This window comes from Salmo trutta, chromosome 6 (assembly GCF_901001165.1).
Source record: "Salmo trutta chromosome 6, fSalTru1.1, whole genome shotgun sequence".
In the NCBI taxonomy this organism is placed as follows: domain Eukaryota; kingdom Metazoa; phylum Chordata; class Actinopteri; order Salmoniformes; family Salmonidae; genus Salmo; species Salmo trutta.
Genome location: NC_042962.1, coordinates 31,272,885 through 31,293,245, shown reverse-complemented (window position 1 = coordinate 31,293,245; position 20,361 = coordinate 31,272,885). Strand labels below are relative to the sequence as shown.

Here is a 20,361-nt window from a genome sequence, read left to right as displayed (position 1 = left end):
ATTACAATATTGTCACATACGTAAGTCAAAATATAAAGATTTCAGAACTGTCGGCAGACATGCTCAAACTTGCAATATAACGATAGACCACAAACTGGTGCAACACTTCAACTCACGGGTGGCCAAAAATAACTGAAAGCCACACCCCCAATGATTATACCTTTTTTATATTCAAAATATTTGGTACAAAAATTTACAATTACTAGATTACCCGCACATGTACCTTAGAATGTACCGAACAGTACCATGTTAGATCATGTGTACCTCCTGAAGGTATATTATGTGTATTTTGATGTTTTTGTACCCAAGGGAACTACACTCATAATGAATGATTGTAGAAGTTGAGCTCACTAACTTTAGCACTTGAAATGGTGCAAGACCTAAAGCAAATACAGCCTAGGCTACTCTTTAATTATTCAACAATGATGTAATAGCCTACATTTGCATCATAAATCACAACTGAATTGAATTGATGATACATTATTTCAACAAACTAAGCCTGATAATATACTTCTCTTGTGAGAACGGGGATGGAAGATAACGGTTCACTACTTTATTCCACAGCTGGGGTGTCATTCACTTGTCCAGCCCTACTGGGCGTGGAAGTTCGGCAGAGGTGAACAGGAATTTAGCGCGCCTGCTAATCAGTTGAGTTTACCAGGCTGCATACACACTCCAGCCGCCAAGACACCCTTGCACACAGACAGAATGAGAGAAATAGTTCACATACAAGCCGGACAATGTGGGAATCAGATTGGCACCAAGGCAAGTAGAGACCATTGAACTGAATGACTGTTTCATTTTGAATTAAAACCTTGCATGTTTTGTGTAGAAAAACTATTTCTTAACTTTATTATGCCATCGCGGATTTTGTCCAATCATTTTTGCTGGAGACGATGTTTTTTCAACGGGAATCATCCGTTGCCAGATGAATGACAACGGATGACGAAAATTAACTCCGAAAATACCTTAGCCTAAATGTTTAGAAGCTGATGTGACAAATTATAGGCTAATTGTTGGCCAATGTTGTATAGCATATGACCCCATGCTTTGGGTCATAGGCTATGACTTTGCCTTTTGAAAATGTAAATTGCCATCGCTTAATTACTAATCTATTTAGCCTATAATAAACTTCATAACGGTCCCTAGCGTTCAGCCATGGAGTGCCATGAAATTCGCGCTGTGCGAGTCTATCCATTTCAGCAGCTGAGTGTGCTTCAGTCATCAAATAAGACCGAAGGATGCACAATGTGCAATCGTTTTTTCATGATGCCTTGATAACTTTCGGATATTTAACTGTAACCTTTTTTCCTCCTATGTTGATAACTCAACAGTTTTGGGAAGTTATCAGCGATGAACACGGCATCGATCCGGCAGGAAACTATGTGGGTGACTCATCGCTTCAAATCGACAGGATTAATGTGTACTACAACGAAGCGTCCCGTAAGTGTGTCTGTTGTAGAATGAGTCGTCATGCTTCCAAGTTGTTCCCAATTGTTAAAGGCATAGAGCATTTAACATAAACACACTCATGGTCTGCTACAGGGTCCTTACTTCTGGTGCTTTGACAAATTGCCATTACTCTTTTGCCACCCTTTGCTGCAACCTGAACTCAGTGGTAGATGTAACAATAAACGTAAATCCGAACACTCCAATTAAACTGAACAAAAATAAACGCAACATGCAACAATTTTAAAAATTCTATGAGCTACAGTTCATATAAGAAAAAGAGTAAATGGAAATTAATAGATTAGGTCCTAATCTATGTATTTCACATGACTGGGAATACAGATATGCATCTGGTCAAAGAGACCTTTAACAAAAAAAAGGTAGGGCCATGGATAGGAAAACCGGTCAGTATCTGGTGTGACCACCATTTGCCTCTTGCAGGGTGACATGTCTTTCGCATCGAGTTGATTAGGCTGTTGATTGTGGCCTATGGAATGTTGTCCCACTCCTCTTCAATGGCTGTGTGAAGTTTCTGGATATTGGCGGGAACTGGAACACGCTGTCGTACACGTCGATCTAGAGCATCCCAAACATGCTCAATGGGTGACATATCTGGTGAGAATGCAGGCCATGGAAGAACTGGGACATTTTCAGCTTCCAGGAATTGTGTACAGATCCTTGCAACATGGGGCTGTGCATTATCATGCTGAAATTTAAGGATGACTGCGGATGTATGGCACGAGGGGGGGTTATAACCATGGAATTATTTTAAGATGGTCATACTATGGATCATTTAGCTATTGAATTAAGGACTCCTTAAGGTACAAAAAAATATATATGAACAAATGATTTGATATAATACAGAATTTGGCCTTTACTACTATAGCCCAGAGAAATGCATTGAATAACACATTCATAAATGGCAAAAACAAAAATCATAAGAAACAAGCTCTTGAAGTGTCTGTCCTATATCTAGGAGATATAAGAAAGCTCCGGAAATATACTGTGCATTCGAAAGTATTCAGAACCCTTTGACTTTTCCACATTTTGTTATATTACAGTCTTATTCTAAAATGGTTTAAATAGATGTTTCCCCTGGGTCAAACGTTTCGAGTAGCCTTCCACAAGCTTCCCACAATAAGTTGGGTGAATTTTGGCACTTTCCTCCTGGTCAGGGCTTTGTGATGGCCACTCTAATACCTTGACTTTGTTGTCCATAAGCCATTTTGCCACAACTTTGGAAGTATGCTTGGGGTCATTGTCCATTTGGATGGTCCATTTGGATGACCCATTTGCGACCAAGCTTTAACTTGAGATGTTTTGAGATGTTGCTTCAATATATCCACATAATTTTCCTGCCTCATGAAGCTATCTATTTTGTGAAGTGCACCAGTCCCTCCTGCAGCAAAGCACCCCCACAACATGATGCTGCCACCCCCCTGCTTCACGGTTGGGATGGTGTTCTTCGGCTTGCAAGCTTACCCCTTTTTCCTCCAAACATAACATTTACATTTACGTCATTTAGCAGACACTCTTATCCAGAGCGACTTACAAATTGGTGCATTCACCTTATGATATCCAGTGGAACAACCACTTTACAATAGTACATCTATATATTTTTTTGGGGGGGGGAGGTTAGAAGGATTACTTAATCCTATCCCAGGTATTCCTTAAAGAGGTGGGGTTTCAGGTGTCTCCGGAAGGTGGTGATTGACTCCGCTGTCCTGGCGTCGTGAGGGAGCTTGTTCCACCATTGGGGTGCCAGAGCAGCAAACAGTTTTGACTGGGCTGAGCGGGAACTGTGCTTCCGAAGAGGTAGGGAGCCGAGCAGGCCAGAGGTGGATGAACGCAGTGCCCTTCTTTGGGTGTAGGGACTGATCAGAGCCTGAAGGTACGGAGGTGCCGTTCCTCTCACAGCTCCGTAGGCAAGCACCATGGTCTTGTAGCAGATGCGAGCTTCAACTGGAAGCCAGTGGAGTGTGCGGAGGAGCGGGGTGACGTGAGAGAACTTGGGAAGGTTGAACACCAGACGGGCTGCGGCGTTCTGGATGAGTTGTAGGGGTTTGATGGCACAGGCAGGGAGCCCCGCCAACAGCGAGTTGCAGTGATCCAGACGGGAGATGACAAGTGCCTGGATTAGGACCTGCGCCGCTTCCTGTGTGAGGCATGGTCGTATTCTGCGAATGTTGTAGAGCATGAACCTACAGGATCGGGTCACCGCCTTGATGTTAGCTGAGAACGACAGGGTGTTGTCCAGGGTCACGCCAAGGCTCTTAGCACTCTGGGAGGAGGACACAATGGAGTTGTCAACCGTGATGGCGAGATCATGGAATGGGCAGTCCTTCCCCGGGAGGAAGAGCAGCTCCGTCTTGCCGAGGTTCAGCTTGAGGTGGTGATCCGTCATCCACACTGATATGTCTGCCAGACATGCAGAGATGCGATGGTCATTATAGCCAAACAGTTCTATTTTTGTTTCATCAGACCAGAGGACATTTTTCCAAAAAGTACGATCTTTGTCCCCATGTGCAGTTGCAAACCGTAGTCTGGCTTTTTTATGGCGGATTTGGAGCAGTGCCTTCTTCCTTGCTGAGCAGCCTTTCAGGTTATGTCGATATAGGACTAGTTTTACTGTGGATATAGATACATTTGTGCCTGTTTCCTCCATCTTCACAAGATCCTGTGCTGTTCTGAGATTGATCTGCACTTTTCGCACCGAAGTATGTTCATCTCTAGGAGACAGAACAGTCTCCTTCCTGAGCGGTATGACGGCTGCGTAATCCCATGGTGTTTATACTTGCGTGCTATTGTTTGTACAGATGAACGTGGTACCTTCAGGTGTTTGGAAATTGCTCCCAAGGATGAACCAGACCAGACAGGTGAGTTGGTGGAGGAGTGGGTTAACATCTCACAGCAAGAACTGTCAAACCTGGTGCAGTCCAATAGGAGGAGATGCACTGCGGTACTTAATGCAGCTGGTGACCACACCAGATACTAACTGTTACTTTTGATTTTAATCCCCCCCCCCTTTGTTCAGGGACACATTATTCCATTTCTGTTAGTCACATGTCTGTGGAACTTGTTCAGTTTGTCTCAGTTGTTGAATCTTATGTTCATACAAATATTTACACATGATAAGTTTGCTGAAAATGAACGCAATTGACAGTGAGTTGTTTCTTTTTTTGCTGAGTATATATGTATATATATAATGCTTTACACTTATTTAACCTATTTTTTGGGTAGGCACAAAACGACCTTCATTCTTCCATTCATTTTTTTTAACCCTTAGACAACTCCCGTGACACTTATGGGGGTCGTAAAGCAAAACTGAGAACACCATCGTGTTTGTGAGAATCTCCCCTTGACATTAGGGGAGATTAGTTTGTAGCCCAAACCTTTCGGACGTTACAAACAGAAGTTGGCACATCGACGGTACCGATGTCAGACGAGTCTCCTGATGCCTGTGGGGGTCGTACAGCAAAACCGTTTCGGACACTACAGACGTTTTCGTGAGAAGACCGATTTTTGGGACGTCTCATAGTCTGACAAACACCGCTGTAGCTCTACTAGCTTTCACCGCAGATGTGGAAGTGTGATACAAGCTGATGCGGTGGATTGAGATGTGTCCAATGCAAAAATCTACAGCTTTTTTTTATGTTGCTTAGATTGTTACTTACTATGTTAAGTAAAGTCTATGAGACCAGGCTGTTTTATATAGCATGATGTGAATACATTATTTCTGAAGCATCTATATACACCTTTTAAATTCATTTTATATTCATTCAGCCTTTAAAGTTAGTGTTAGTTAGGACTGAAATATTCAATGTGAGGGAAAGATGGCAGTCCGCATTGAAAAGGGAAATCTGGTTGTTGGCAATTCCTTAAGGCATAAAATAAGGAATGCGTTTTAGGTAATAGGTTGTAGGCATACCTGACGAAGTCTTGTTTGTGAAACAATCTACTGTACAATACCATGCATTCAGATACATTTGAAATGTATTCCAATCTGTATAGGTGTTTGGTTGTCTTTTTTCCAGCTCACAAGTATGTCCCCAGAGCAGTCCTTGTGGACCTGGAACCTGGGACCATGGACAGTGTCCGGTCGGGGTCCTTTGGACAGCTATTCAGACCTGACAACTTTATCTTCGGTAAGTGGACACTGTAACACTTTACTTAAAGTCAACAGCTAAATAATGCATTATTATTAGGTATTATAGGCATCGAAGAGCATTTAAAATATCCTATTATATGGCTTATTTTGTCTCTATGTAGCTAACATATGTTTTTCCTACTGATTCAAAATGGCTGTTTTTAGGTATGTGTACCATTTCAGTGTTTCATTGTTTCTTCAATATCAAGGACACACAGCATGAGGTTTTGTGGCGGTCACGTGAGGTCTACTGGGCCCAGTTTTTGAAAAACTTTTAATCTGGATCAGAATGATCAGATCGTGCTGGCTGTTTTTGAGACAGTGTTTCAGAGCATAATGGGAAAGATCCAGATACCACAATATCAAGATCACAGAATACAGATTCTCAGTGTTTCGAACAAACCTACACCTTGCCATCTACTGGACAGGTTATGGTACTACTTCTACACTGTCATAGGGAAACAGAGAGGAAGGCGTAAACTACACAAATAAAGGTACCTGAGATAAAAATAAATTAGCCTGCATATCACTTACAAGTAAGTACATACATTTATTTGACACTTCTCAATATAACAACTGACCACATACCTAAACTGCTGTCAATTTAACACAATTAACCTTTGGTTTTCAGATGTAATGTTTTTTGTTGTTGTTGCCGTTCCTTAGTTTCATTGCAATGTCTTGGTTGTAGTGCTTTTAACCTTTCTAAATACAACCTGAATCCAGCCATCCAGTGGGATCAAAATAATCCTGATTTTCGGCATCAAAACTATCCTAATCACATTTCAAAAACGCAAAAAACGACATTCAAACCTGATTAAAGGTAAAATTGGATTACAAAATCCAAATCCATACCTGCAGGATCAGAATCAAAATTTTCAGTTATGAAAAACCCAATTCTGACGTTTAATCCTATCTGATTGTCGAAATCCAATCTGATAACTTTTGAAAAACTGGGCCCTGGGGATCAGAATTGATCAAGTTTATAACACAAAGCCCCTGAAAGCTCCCTAGATGCGTCATGGCATCAACGCAATGGATGTTTTGGTTCTGAACAGTGCTCTCAAAAAGGATGACTGGTTGTTTTTTAGGAGGGTATTTACTTTAGTTACACGTTTTCACCCATCTCTAATTGGTAACCATAGGGAAATCCTTCAAGGATTTGATAGCAGCATATACAGACTGTTTAAGCTTACTTGAACGGGAAATATGTGAGGTAAATGTGAATATGTGAAGGCTGCTAAAATGGGATCCTCTACAGACATAACAACTGATTGTCAATCTACATCAAGGACTTGCGTGATGTGTTGTCTACTACAAACCAAAGATATGACATGTGACTCTAAACTACACATGATTGTCATACAAAAATAAAATGGAATTAAGTGATCTACAGTTATGAATTAAATCGTTCAATCAGCACACATCATAATCCATATGATGTCCTAGTCCAGTTGTTTTCATTAGGGCACACAAATGGAAAACGTTTTAAAATGTTCTGCAATTGAGAACAGAAATTAGTTTCTCATTGGACAAGTCAAGGAAGTCCCTCACAGAGAGTTTTCTTCTGTTCGAAGTCCCTGTACAAACATTCCTACATGGGTTCAAGTGTGGTGGTGCCAGCAGTATTTTTCAGGAGGTGGATATAGTCATTAGGCACCATTAGGCATCAAATGAAAAAAAGCTGAGTGAAACAGGGAGGGACTACCTAGGTTTGTCCAATAAGAAACACTTTGAAGTTTTCTGTTGCATGACCTAATGAAGACTGGGATGGATCAAGTGTGGCGGTCTCAGCAGAAGTTGTTGGGAGATGCATGATACATGGCCTTAGTCATTTACCTTTTCATTAGCAGCTACGGGGAGACAATGGAAAACTATTTGACAGAACATGTAGCTTGTACATATGCCAGACTCAACCTACATTCTTGCCTAAATGTCTTGGACATTTTTTTAATCAACTTTTCAGGGTTTTCACGTGGACTTGAGCCCGAGAATCTCACTTCACACACACCCTGTACTGACCCCACATTCTCTTGGCTTAGACTGGATGATAAATGGCTCACAATTAGCTTGTGTTTGAGGTAGTGGGGGGTTGATTTGGGGTTACTGGAGGGATGGGGTGTAGGATTTAACTGACAGTTTTCATCCCTTTATGCTGTCCTTGCAGGGCAGACGGGTGCAGGGAACAACTGGGCCAAGGGCCACTACACTGAGGGAGCAGAGCTGGTAGACTCTGTGCTAGATGTAGTGAGGAAGGAGTGTGAGCATTGTGACTGTCTCCAGGGCTTCCAGCTCACCCACTCCCTGGGTGGGGGCACGGGCTCAGGAATGGGCACCCTGCTCATCAGCAAGATCCGTGAGGAGTACCCTGACCGCATCATGAACACGTTCAGCGTCATGCCCTCACCCAAGGTGTCTGATACGGTGGTTGAACCGTACAACGCCACGCTCTCTGTGCACCAGCTGGTGGAGAACACGGATGAGACATACTGCATTGACAACGAGGCGCTCTACGACATCTGCTTCCGTACCCTGAAACTGACCACGCCCACTTACGGAGACCTCAACCACCTGGTGTCGGTCACCATGAGCGGTGTGACCACCTCACTGCGCTTCCCTGGCCAGCTCAACGCCGACCTTCGCAAACTGGCCGTCAACATGGTGCCCTTTCCCCGCCTACATTTCTTCATGCCTGGCTTTGCACCACTAACCGCCCGGGGGAGCCAGCAGTATCGCGCCCTGACAGTGCCCGAACTCACCCAGCAAATGTTTGACGCCCGCAACATGATGGCGGCGTGCGACCCGTGCCATGGCCGCTACCTCACCGTGGCCACTGTTTTCCGAGGGCCCATGTCCATGAAGGAGGTGGACGAGCAGATGCTGGCCATCCAGAACAAGAACAGCAGCTACTTCGTGGAGTGGATCCCCAACAACGTCAAGGTGGCCGTGTGTGACATTGCGCCCCGCGGCCTTAAGATGGCCTCCACATTCATCGGCAACAGCACGGCCATCCAGGAGCTGTTTAAGCGCTTCTCGGAGCAGTTCTCGGCCATGTTCCGCCGCAAGGCCTTCTTGCACTGGTTCACAGGGGAGGGCATGGACGAGATGGAGTTCACGGAGGCCGAGAGCAACATGAACGACCTGGTGTCTGAGTACCAGCAGTACCAGGAGGCCACGGCTAATGACGGGGAAGAGACATTCGATGACGAGGAAGAAGAACTCAATGAGTAAGGATAATGTTGCCTGTTTGTAAAAAAATATATATATATATATTTTTTTTAAATTATTATTATATATATATATATATTTTTTTAACATGTTTTGATGTGTACTGTTTTATGCCCAGAGGTCTCGGAAGCTGTGGTGGAAATAAAACCTTTTTAAAGGCTTTGAATGTGTTGTATGTTAAGTTTTTGTCTTGTGCAGTTTTTGTCTAGTCCATTGTGTGATATGTTGTGTATGGGGTCATTCCATTTGATTTCTATCACTTTTTGACTGCACCCCTTCTGATTTGAACACAACTTTCTATACGTATTTGACACTGGTGGAAGTGGTCAGAAAGTAACTTTTTAGACTGGAATGCCAAAACATTTAGGGAATAGAGGTGCTCAAAATTTTGCATACCTCACCCTACCAAGAGGCATCCATTCCTTCTTCTGAAAAAGATAAAAGGTTGAGTCTCATACCGTTTAAAAGCTTACGAGAAAGGTTTTCTAACAACTTAATCGTTTATTTTAACATATTATCAACCCCAAAAAATGTCACTAATGTTGTAGCTTAGACCCTATTTTACATCATCAGAGGGTTTTCATGTTGGGTGTCATGTTTTGGCTGATAAATGTACTAAAATGGGAATAACATTTCAACTTTAAAATGGTAGCACAAAGATTATTGGAGGTCACCACATCAGAAAATGTTGTTTTAAACTATAGTGTTAATCTTCAATAGGAAACCTATTGTAATCAAAGAAATACAGTTAATAGAATATACATTCCCATTTAAGCTGACATTCAACTGTGGGTTGACCGGCGGTCACCTTTGTGGTTAATCTATCTTTGAAGTTAATATTTCAATTCAATTTAAATTATGTACCAGCTAAATTGCAGTGGTCTGAAGGGATATGTCCATTCTATGAATGCTATTTCTATGATTGAAATGACCCACTCGGTCTTCAAGAGTATACTGTGTCTTTTACACATTTTTAGATAATTGACGTTAAAGATGAAAAATAAATAAATAATAATATAACCCTGTTTGTAAGCTTTTAAATTATATCAAACTTAACCGTTTAACTGTTCCAGTGATGAAGACATGGATGTCTGATGGTAAATAAATAAAAAATTTTTTACTTACAATGACGGCCTACCCCGGCCAAACCCAGAAGACGCTGGGCAAATTGTACGCTGCTGTACGGGACTCCCAATCACGGCCGGATGTGATACAGCCTGGATTCGAACAAGGGACTGTAATGACGCCTCTTGCACTGAGATGCAGTGCCTTAGCCCGCTGCGACACTCGGGAGGGTGGGGTATGCAAAACAGGTCAACTTTGAGCACATATATCTCCTAATTGTTTTTGCATTCAGGTCCTGAAAGTCACTTTCTGAACACTTCTACCATGGGCAAATATGTATAGAAAGTTTAGTTCAAAAAGTGATTGAAATCAAATGGAACAACCGTATATTCAAATCTGTATGTAAGTTTCTCAATTCATGTTGGTCAGTTGTGGGCATGATATGTTAGATGGTTGATGTGTATTGATTAGTACATTGGGAGACTGATTTGCTAAGCTTCTGCTCTAGTCTAGTGCAATGCAAATGAAAGACAAAGACAAAACATGAAACTGTCTTAACTTTTCCTTATTCATCTCTTATTCTTTATTTTACCTTCAACTTTTTGTGTTTTATACACTTTAGAATACCTTTAGAATATAACTTGTTCCATTGGAAGTGTCAAGCCTTAAGGGACTTCCTGGATGAATAAAGAACAACACTGGTGTAAATGCTTAGTAGATATAGCTCCAGACTGTGATAATGGACAATACAGAAAAGTACACTGCCATAGCTTGTTAATCGTTCTCCCTCTATTCTGGTTAGAACTTGATTTCCTAGCAGTTCTATTTGGGGGACAAAGAAAGGGAACCAGTCATTGTAAACCCCAAGTGCTTTGTTCATATCCGCCTCAGTCATGTACCACAGCAGACAGGCTTCAACGTTCCTATGGTGGGGGCAAATCCCCCCTCCTAACCCTAGTTACTCACAACAGCTGCTGAGCAAGGCTTTCTCTATTTAGAACTGTGGAGCTAACAATAGGGGACCTCCAGTCTGCACCAAACTATTTAGAGCTATTCATGGCCTCAATGAGTCTTCTGCCATACACGTACTAGCTTAGTGCTAAAGTTGGAAGCATTGAAGTGAGAAACAGATACCAAGTATGTGTGAAAAGGTTTATACCTTTAAAGACAACTTCACTAAATGTCCCAATAAAAGCACCTTGCATGCTGTGTGCTTTAGGAAAATGAAGCAAACAGTAAGTGAGTCTTTCCCCGTGATATGAACAAGAGGAAGCGTGATCACCATCTGATTTTGAAAGCTCTCTCACTATATCAGCCCAATAGTGGGTACTTGGCCCTAACAACATTTACAGGTCTGTAAGGTGGAAGCTCCCCCACACTGCTTACACCTACTGTATACAGATCCTTCAGATCTGTTAACATCTTAGTGTTAGGGCCATGGGGAATGGGCAGGATGTGAATTGGTATTGGCTGTACGTTGACTTGATGTGGTGGTTGGAAGGGCTTGGCGTGGTATGCACAGCTGGTGTCACAGACGCTCTTGGCCCAGCCAGTTAGCTGGGAAGTCAGCTGCAGAAGTGCTTCATGCCACTCAAGTTACATTAGTGCTGACCCTGAGAACAACTCCAGGGTGTGTGTGTGTGTGTGTGTGTGTGTGTGTGTGTGTGTGTGTGTGTGTGTGTGTGTGTGTGTGTGTGCCTGAATTATTTTATGTATTACATTATTATTACATTAGTATGAGCAGGCAGTTTATTACACTTTGATCTTGATACATGTTAACTGTATCCTGTATCCAACAGGGAATGGAACCTTGAAGCCCCCATCTTTGAAGACAATGTTATCTCACTGAGCTAAAGCTAAGGCATTAGCACTGGAAACAGAAATATCCAGCAATGATGCTGACAGTGTTTTTACTTTAATAGTGATTGTTTACGTATTATCAGATACTGTAAGTGTTTATCCCTATAAGGATTCACTGGCTCAGAAATTATAAAATGAATCGTTGATAGCAGAACAAATCTGTGAGCAAAAGAAAGCCAATTGAACTCTCTAAAGAAAGCTGTTCTTGCATTAGAGCCAGATACAGTACGCTAGATTGCAGTATGTCACAACCAACAGCCAACCAAGTAGTTTGCTTTAGTAAGTAAGAGCTTGCAATTATCTTACAGCATTTCGGGTCTGAATAGTATGTGAATCAAACCTCCAATAAATGTTTCCTTGAAATTGTCAATTTGTTGTGAGTTTAAAGATTGAAAATAACTACAGTTGGTGAAATTGTCGGACACTGCCTTAAAGAGACAGTACTTGCAGCTGTTAAAGACCAAGTGTAACCCTCCCATGTGTCTCTGTAGCCTCACTCTAGCAGAAACCCACTGCCTATTAAGGGAGGACTGTGCTGGCTCTCAGACTGGGTTATGAAAATATTGCCAAATAAGGGGAAGAGTGACTTAGTATAAGTATTTTATGGAGATGAATGGAAGGTGCACATTGGTACTGCATAGGGAGATGTATGTATGTGCATAAATGGCACCCTCTGGTGGGTATATAGTGAACAAATAACTAAAGTAGGATAATGACACTGTTGCTTTTCTGGATGCTTGAGCCAACAAGGGGAATGCTTTTTGCCATTTCCTTTAACAAAGGTTATGGCATGCACCCACATAGACCCACAATTAGATCCTATACAGCCTATGGCAGCCTTAGCCTGTAGGCTATTAAAGTTTGGTAATCTTGTATAAGACATGTTCTTATAAACAATAATGGGATAGCGTTTCTTCCCTCAAGATGAGTTATGCTGCTGTTATAAAATGCTAGTCATTTTAATCAAGTGACAAAGTAGTTATTTAAAGATAGACTAAGCGTTCTAACGTTGGCACAAGCAGCACCCCTTTCCCGCCTAAAATGCTTTTGTTCGTAGTGCATTATTGCTCCTTGTCAGTCTAGCCTGGTCTCATAGACTAGACGTAACATAGTAAAAGTAAATATAATTACTCAAATTAGAAGGATTTTATTGCTTTTAGTATGGTTACATAAGACAGATGGTTACTTAGGTTACCAATAACATGAACCTCTAGCAACCCAAAGGTTGTGAGTTTGATTCTCATTGAGGACAACTTTAGCATTTTAGCTAATTAGCAACTTTTCAACTACTTACTACTTTTTAGCTACTTTGCAAATACTTAGCATGTTAGCTAACCCTTCCCCTAACCCTTTTAGCTAACCCGTAACATATAAGTTTAGCGAATTCGTAACATATTGTTCCTTTTAGCAAATTTGTAACATATTGTAAATTTTGCAAATTCACAACATATAATATGAATTGTAATTTGTAACATACACTATATATACAAAAGTATGTGGACACCCCTTCAAATTAGGCTAATCCACTATTTCAGCCACACCTGTTGCTGACAGGTGTATAAAATCGAGCACACAACCATGCAATCTCCATAGACAAACATCACCTTACTGAAGAGCTCAGTAACTTTCAACATGGCACCATCATGGGATACCACCTTTCCAACAAGTCAGTTTGTCAAATTTTTGCCCTGCTAGAGCTGCCCCGGTCAACTGTAAATTCTGTTATTGTGAAGTGGAAACCTCTAGGAGCAACAACGGCTCAGCCACGAAGTGGTAGACCACACAGCTCACAGAACGGGAGCGCCGAGTACTGAAGCACGTTGTGCATAAAAAGTGTCTGTCTTCGGTTGTAACACTCACTACTGAGTTCCAAACTGCCTCTGGAAGCAATGTCAGCACAATAACGGTTCATCGAGAGCTTCATGAGCCTAAGGTCACCATGCGCAATGCCAAGCGTTGGCTGGAGTGGTGTAAAGCTTGCCGCCATTGGATTCTGGAGCAGTGGAAACGCGATCTCTGGAGTGATAAATCACGCTTCACCATCTGGCAGTCCGACAGACAAATCTGGGTTTGGCGGATGTCAAGAGAACGCTACTTGCCCCCAGTTTGGTGGAGGAGGAATAATGGCTTGGGCTGTTTTTCATGGTTCGAGCTAGGCCCCTTAGTTCCAATGAAGGGAAATCTTAACGCTACAGCATACAATGACATTCTAGACGATTCTGTACTTCCAACTTTGTGGCAACAGTTTCCTGTTTCAGCATGACAATGCCCAATGCACAAAGCAAGGTCCATACAGAAATGGTTTGTTGAGATCAGTGTGGAAGAACTTGACTGACTTGCATTCTATTTTTCTGGAAGCTTGCTTCAGGGCTCAGGTATTTTCTCTATACCAGGGAGCTAATTTCTTGTGAAAAAATGTTTTTTGTTTTTAGAGGTGTGACTGCATCTAGGGTATTAAGCAAGGTTACATTTTTATCCTTGCTTAGGTGGATAACTGATTTTTTTACGCCGACGTCCTTGGGTAGATGGAGGGAGTCTGGAAGGGAATTTATAGCACAGCTTTTGATAGTCCTTGGTTGGGGTCTGAGCAGGTAGGTCATGTTTCTTATTGGTATTAATTTGTGGATGTCCATCACCCATTTCATATGATACACTACATGACCAATAATATGTGGACACCTGCCCATCAAACATCTTATTCCAAAATCATGGGCATTAATATGGAGTTGTTCCCCCCTTTTGCTGCTATACGGAAAAATAAAATAAAATAAAAAATGTATGAAATGTATGCATTCACTACTGTAAGTCGCTCTGGATAAGAGCGTCTGCTAAATGACTAAAATGTAAAATGTAAATGTTCTGGGATGGCTTTCCACTAGATGTTGGAACTGCTGCGGGCACTGATGTCGGGCAATTAGGCCTGGCTCACAGTCAATGTTCCAATTCAACCCAAAGGTTTTCGATGGGGTTGAGGTCAGGGTTCTATGCAAATAGCGCTCCACCAAACTGAAAGTGTTAGCTTGGAAAGACAGTACCGTGCAATATCAAAGAGCCCTCATTGCTGCTCAATCAACCTTATTTTCTAATCTAATTGAAGAGAATAAAAACAATCCAAAATGTGATTTTGATACATTCACAAAAATAACTAAAAAGCAGCATTCCTCTTCACTTCAGCAGTGATGAATTCATCAACTTCTTAAATTAAAAGATCATGACCATTAGAAAGCAAATTCCGGACTCCTCTTTGAATCTGCATATTTCTCCAAAACTCAGTTGTCCTGAGTTGGCACAGAACTGCCAGGACCTAGTACCCTGTTCTAAGGAAGCAACTGAAAGAGCTATTTCCTGTGCTTGGCCCTCTTATGTTGAACATAATAAATGGCTCCCTGTCCTCCGGATATGTACCAAACTCACTAAAAGGGGCAGTCATAAAGCCTCTCCTGAAAAAACCAAACCTTGACCCGGAAAATTAAAAAAAAAACTATTGGCCTATATCAAATCTCACATTCCTGAAAAAAAAACATTAAAAAGCTGTTGTGCTGCAACTCACTGCCTTCCTGAAGACAAATAATGTATACAAAATGCTCCAGTCTGGTTTTAGACCCCATCATAGTACTGACACTGCATTCATGAAGGTGGTAAGGGACCTTTTAATGGCATCAGACCAGACTGTCCTCGTGCTCCCAAACCTTAGTGCCGCTTTGACACCATCGATCACCACATTCTTTTGGAGAGATTGGAAACCCTAATTGGTCTACACGGACAGGTTCTTGCCTGGTTTAGATCTTATCTGTCTGAAAGATATCAGTTCGTCACTGTGGATGATTTGTCCACTGACAAATCAATTGTACGTTTCGGTGTTCCTCAAGGTTCAGTTTTAGGACCACTGTTGTTGTCACTATATATTTTACCTCTTAGCAATGTCATTCGGAAACACAATCTAAACTTTCACTTTTATGCGAACGACACATACATTTCGATGAAACATGGTGAAGCCCTAAAATTGCCTAACCTGGAAGCCTGTGTTTCAGACATAAGGAAGTAGATGGCAGCAATTTGTTTTACTTTAAACTCAGACAGAACAGAGATAATAGTTCTAGGTCCCAAGAAATAAAGACATCTGCTATTTGATCTGACAACTAATCTTGATGGCTGTACAGTCATCTCAAATAAAACAGTGAAGGACGTCTGCGTTACTCTTTTCTGACGAACATATCAAGAATATTTCAAGGGCAGCTTTTTTCCATCTTCATAACATTGCAAAAATCTTAAATGTTTTGTCCAAAAATGATGCAAAGCTAATCCATGCTTTTGTCTGAACCACTAAATAAACGTCAGTTAGTGCTAAACACGCTCTCATGGTGCTCATGAGGACAGCCACAGGAAAGTAAGACCCAGAGATACCACTGCAGCAGAGGAAAAGTTCATTAGAGTTTATTTATTTATAATTTTTGAATTAATACTTAAAACATACAATATACTTGCAGTGAAGCCGCTCAACAACTACATCACATTAGTCATCTAACAGACTCACATCCAGAGCGACACACAGAAGCAACCAGGGTCAACACCCTGCTCAAGGGCACATCGACAGATCTCCCATAAGGTCAAAAACGGGGACCTGAACCAGCGATCCATCAGCCACCGGCCGAAGCTCCCAACCGCCAGGCCATCATCAGCCCTCCAAGATCCCCCACACAGTTCCCCAAGAGCTGCCCCTCAACCATCCGAGCCCCCCCCCCACGAGAAAATAAGATAATTCAAAAATATTACATTCCCCACCATAACCAAGAAAATGAACAAACGAGAAAAAAAGAGAAAGACAAAGGAAACAAAAAACAACAATGCAAATAACAAAACACATCGATGACAACAAAACTGTCCTTTGGTTTGATGAGTCCAAATTGGAGATTTTGGTTCCAACTGCCGGGTCTTTGTGAGACGCACAGTAGGTGAACGGATGATCTCCCCATGTGTGGTTCCTACCGTGAAGCATAGAGGAGGTGGTGTGATGACGTGGGGGTGCTTTGCTGGTGACACTGTCTGTGATTTATTTAGAATTCAAGGCACACTTGACCAGCTTTGCTACCACAGCATTCTGCAGCTGGCTATTTGACCAAGAAGGAGAGTGATGGAGTGCTGCATCAGGCAACCTGGCCTCCACAATCACCCAACCTCAACCCAATTGAAATGGTTTGGAAGGAGTTGGACCGCAGCGTGAAGGACAAGCAGCCAACAAGTGCTCAGCATATGTGGGAAATCCTTCAATACTTTTGGAAAAGCATTCCAGTTGAAGCTGGTTGAGAGAATGCCAAGAGTGCAAAGCTGTCATCAAGACAAAGGGTGGTTACTTTGAAGAATCTAAATATATTTTGATTTGTTTAAAAAAAATGGTTACTACATATACCATATGTGTTATTTCATAGTTTTTGATGTCTTTACTATTATTCTACAATGTAGAAAATACTCAATTAAGAAAAACCCTTGAATGAGTAGGTGTCCAAACTTTTGACTGGTACTGTATGTACGTTTGAACATCTTGAAGAACGATCTGGCCTTAATGTCCATGCACATTTATAATCTCCACCCGGCACAACGAGAAGAGGACTGGCCAACCCTCAGAGCCGGGTTCCTCTCTAGGTTTCTTCCTAGGTTCCTACATTTCTAGGGAGTTTTTCCTAGCCATCGTGCTTCTGCATCTGCATTGCTTGCTGTTTCAGGCTGTGTTTCTGTATAAGCACTTTGTGACATCTGCTGATGTAAAAAGGGCTTTATAAATACATTTGATTTCAGTTGCTTTGATACTAAATAGAGTGTCTCGGATTGAGAATAGGTTGGTCAGCAAAGCACTGAAGAGCTACGACAACGCTCTGTAGCGCACAGCTATTCCACCGAGGCAGCTGTGACACTTTTTGGGGGTATGAACCCAACGTGAACCGGCAGGAACTGGCTCATTGGTTGATGCAATCCAACACCTGAGAAGAGGAACATGAGCATGGAGATGAGTGCAATGCAAGATTTGAGTTCCAGACCAACTAGGTAAAATGCCTGTGCAGTTGGCCCTCCCTGGCATGCTGTCAGCCATACCTGGGACAACTTTAGAGATCTCTGTTTTTCTACAGTCAAAAGACTCCATTACAGCAGTTGTTTAGCAGTCAACCTATTTCCTGTAGTCTCAAAATGATTAAAGTTAAAGATTTCTACTTCAAATGGAGCACACTTTGTTAATAATATGTATTAAATCATATGAAATAATGTTATTAAAATAAGTTGAATCACCCACATAAGTATACATGGGTGCACAGGTATCAACTTTGAAATATTCTTTGTTTTTGCCTAATGGCTAGGCTAATGTTGCTTCTAGCACCTAGCATGGCACTTGGCAGTAGCCTGCAATTCACACCTCCCATGTAGATAGCGTTAATTAGCATAGCTGTCAGTGCTCCTCTTTCCCGCCCAAAATGACTGTTCATAAGCCAGTAGGTGGAAACCAACTTCAGCTCTGCAATTCACTGCCATTTTGCCGACGTAGGCGATGACTCTATTTCCGTTGGTGGCAAAAATGTTCTTGACCACTGGGACACATTTTTTTGGGGCTATGAACCCAGTGTGAACCGGCAGAGTTCTGTCATGGAAGTTCTAAAGAATCAGGAGAGACTTGGATAATTCTTCAAGCAATCGTACTTTAATATCGATTAATTATTACAATAATGGAGCTGGTCAACGAACCACCCATAGGTGATTCGTTGAGAGCCCCACAATACAGGAAATGCTGAGGTCTTATATAGTGGACCTAAAAATGCTTAGCCATGGCTGGTTCCACCTTTCCCCGGCAGATCAGGGAATCATAAGCTACCTGTTTTCTTCTTGTGGCTATGTGTATTGGGTCATAGTGCACAAACAAGTGATAACGTTAGTTCCGTTACTCCTCTCTGTTCAAGCCAGCCTCTATTCTCTTCATATCTCCACACAGCTGTGCCCTTGGAAGACAGTAAAAAAACATGATGGACTGAAAAACTGTGGTCACTCTCAAGAGGCTCTTTGTCTTGACCGTGTGACTAAGTTGAACAAAGGCAGAGTGGAAAAATACCAGCTCCTTCTTACAAGACCATCAAACAGACAGTGGAAATGTACAGGTTTAAGGCTCATACAGTGCATGTGCATAACAAAGTTTAGCATTAAGAACTATGAAAGTAATTCTTCATTACATTGTCTCTGCTATACAAACTTAGAGGTTATACAAGATTCCTGTCGGTTCAAGCTGGTTTCATAGCTGTAAAAAAGTATCCCAGCAGTCCTAAAAAATATGCCGCCGACTGAAGTGGAGTCACAGCCTACGTCAGCGAAATGGCAGCAGCGCGGTATATTATTTAGTTTTTTTTTAGGGGGTAGATCAGCTTTAATATTGCAGATAGATTGTGGTTAACGTGTTGGGCCAGTAAAATTATATATATATTTTTTATATATTTTCCTTCTTTATTATTTTCCCCTAACCCTACCACCCCTCCCCAAATTGGAGTAAACTAATTAAATATATTTTCCTTCTTTATTCTTTCCCCTAACTCTACCACCCCTCCCCTAATTGGAGTAAACTAACGGACAACAATACTTAGTCTTACACTTCCAGCTTATGCATACTACATAAATTTGACGGGCAGTATATTTTACATTAGTTAACTTTTGTTTGTTTTTAGTCCAAGCCTTCAGTTACCGTTAACCCCTCCCATCTATCCCTAAAGACCATCCAGTTTTGATTTCTAGATGCCATACATTTTTCCACTGTGCTGTGATGTTTCACAAAAGTTATGAACCTTTCCCATTGTTTCTACAGATTGTAAATTAAAGATAAACACATTTGCTAAGAGTATTATTATATTACTGATCAATTGACTATGACTTTTCAAATCCCCCACAAGTGCTATTTGCAGAGTTAGCTCTATGTAAATGTTGCAATTTTTCAGCCATTCCTGAACCTGTGACCAAAAACAAGCTACATATGGGCAGTACCAAAACAAGTAATCTAATTATTCTGTCTCTTCGCAGCAAAATATGCAGAGCTGGGATGGGATGCATTCGGATGGTATTCAGACCTTCACTTTTCCACATTTTGTTACGTTACAGCCTTGTTCTAAAATGTATTAATCCAAAATGTGGAAAAAGGGAAGCGGTCGTAATACTTTCTGAATGCACTGTATGTATAACATTCTATTGGTTGTAAGAATTTTGATAAAGTATATTAATTGAAAAGCTTTACGTTTTGAACCGGGTATCGTTTTGTGTATCAGTTTGTAAACCATGTGCCATGGAATAAGTACATTGAAAATCTCCTCCCAACTATTTTGCAACCTGTATGGTGCAGCTGTCAAGTTGCAGCTTTAACTAATTTTGGTCTTAGTTGCTCTACACTGCCTGGGCCATGCAGCAATGCTGCCCGGTTAACAAAGAAATGTTAGGCAGGAAAGAAGGGCAGAGCACTGAGTGTTTTGCTTATTATTGCCATCTACATGATGAGGTGTGAATTGCAGTCAATTACCACGCGTCATATGCTCAGGTAAAAGCAATAAGCCATAGCCATTAGCCCAAACAAAGAAAACCATGTTTCAAATTTGATA

At 41.5% G+C, this 20,361-nt stretch overlaps 1 protein-coding gene across 2 annotated transcripts; it reads left to right on the top strand.

Annotated features, from left to right (window-relative positions):
• Positions 1-545: 545 nt before the first annotated feature.
• tubb6 (tubulin, beta 6 class V) lies at positions 546-12,119 on the top strand. Of its 2 annotated transcripts, XM_029756173.1 has the most exons (5): positions 546-765; positions 1,335-1,443; positions 5,484-5,594; positions 7,764-8,823; positions 11,689-12,119. In XM_029756173.1, exons 1-5 carry the CDS (start codon positions 709-711, stop codon positions 11,741-11,743), a joined length of 1,392 nt encoding a protein of 463 aa, XP_029612033.1. In that variant the 5' UTR covers positions 546-708; the 3' UTR covers positions 11,744-12,119. The 2 variants fall into 2 exon arrangements, with proteins under 2 accessions (XP_029612033.1, XP_029612032.1); XM_029756172.1 differs by lacking the exon at positions 1,335-1,443 and having other exon boundaries at positions 667-765.
• Positions 12,120-20,361: the final 8,242 nt, after the last annotated feature.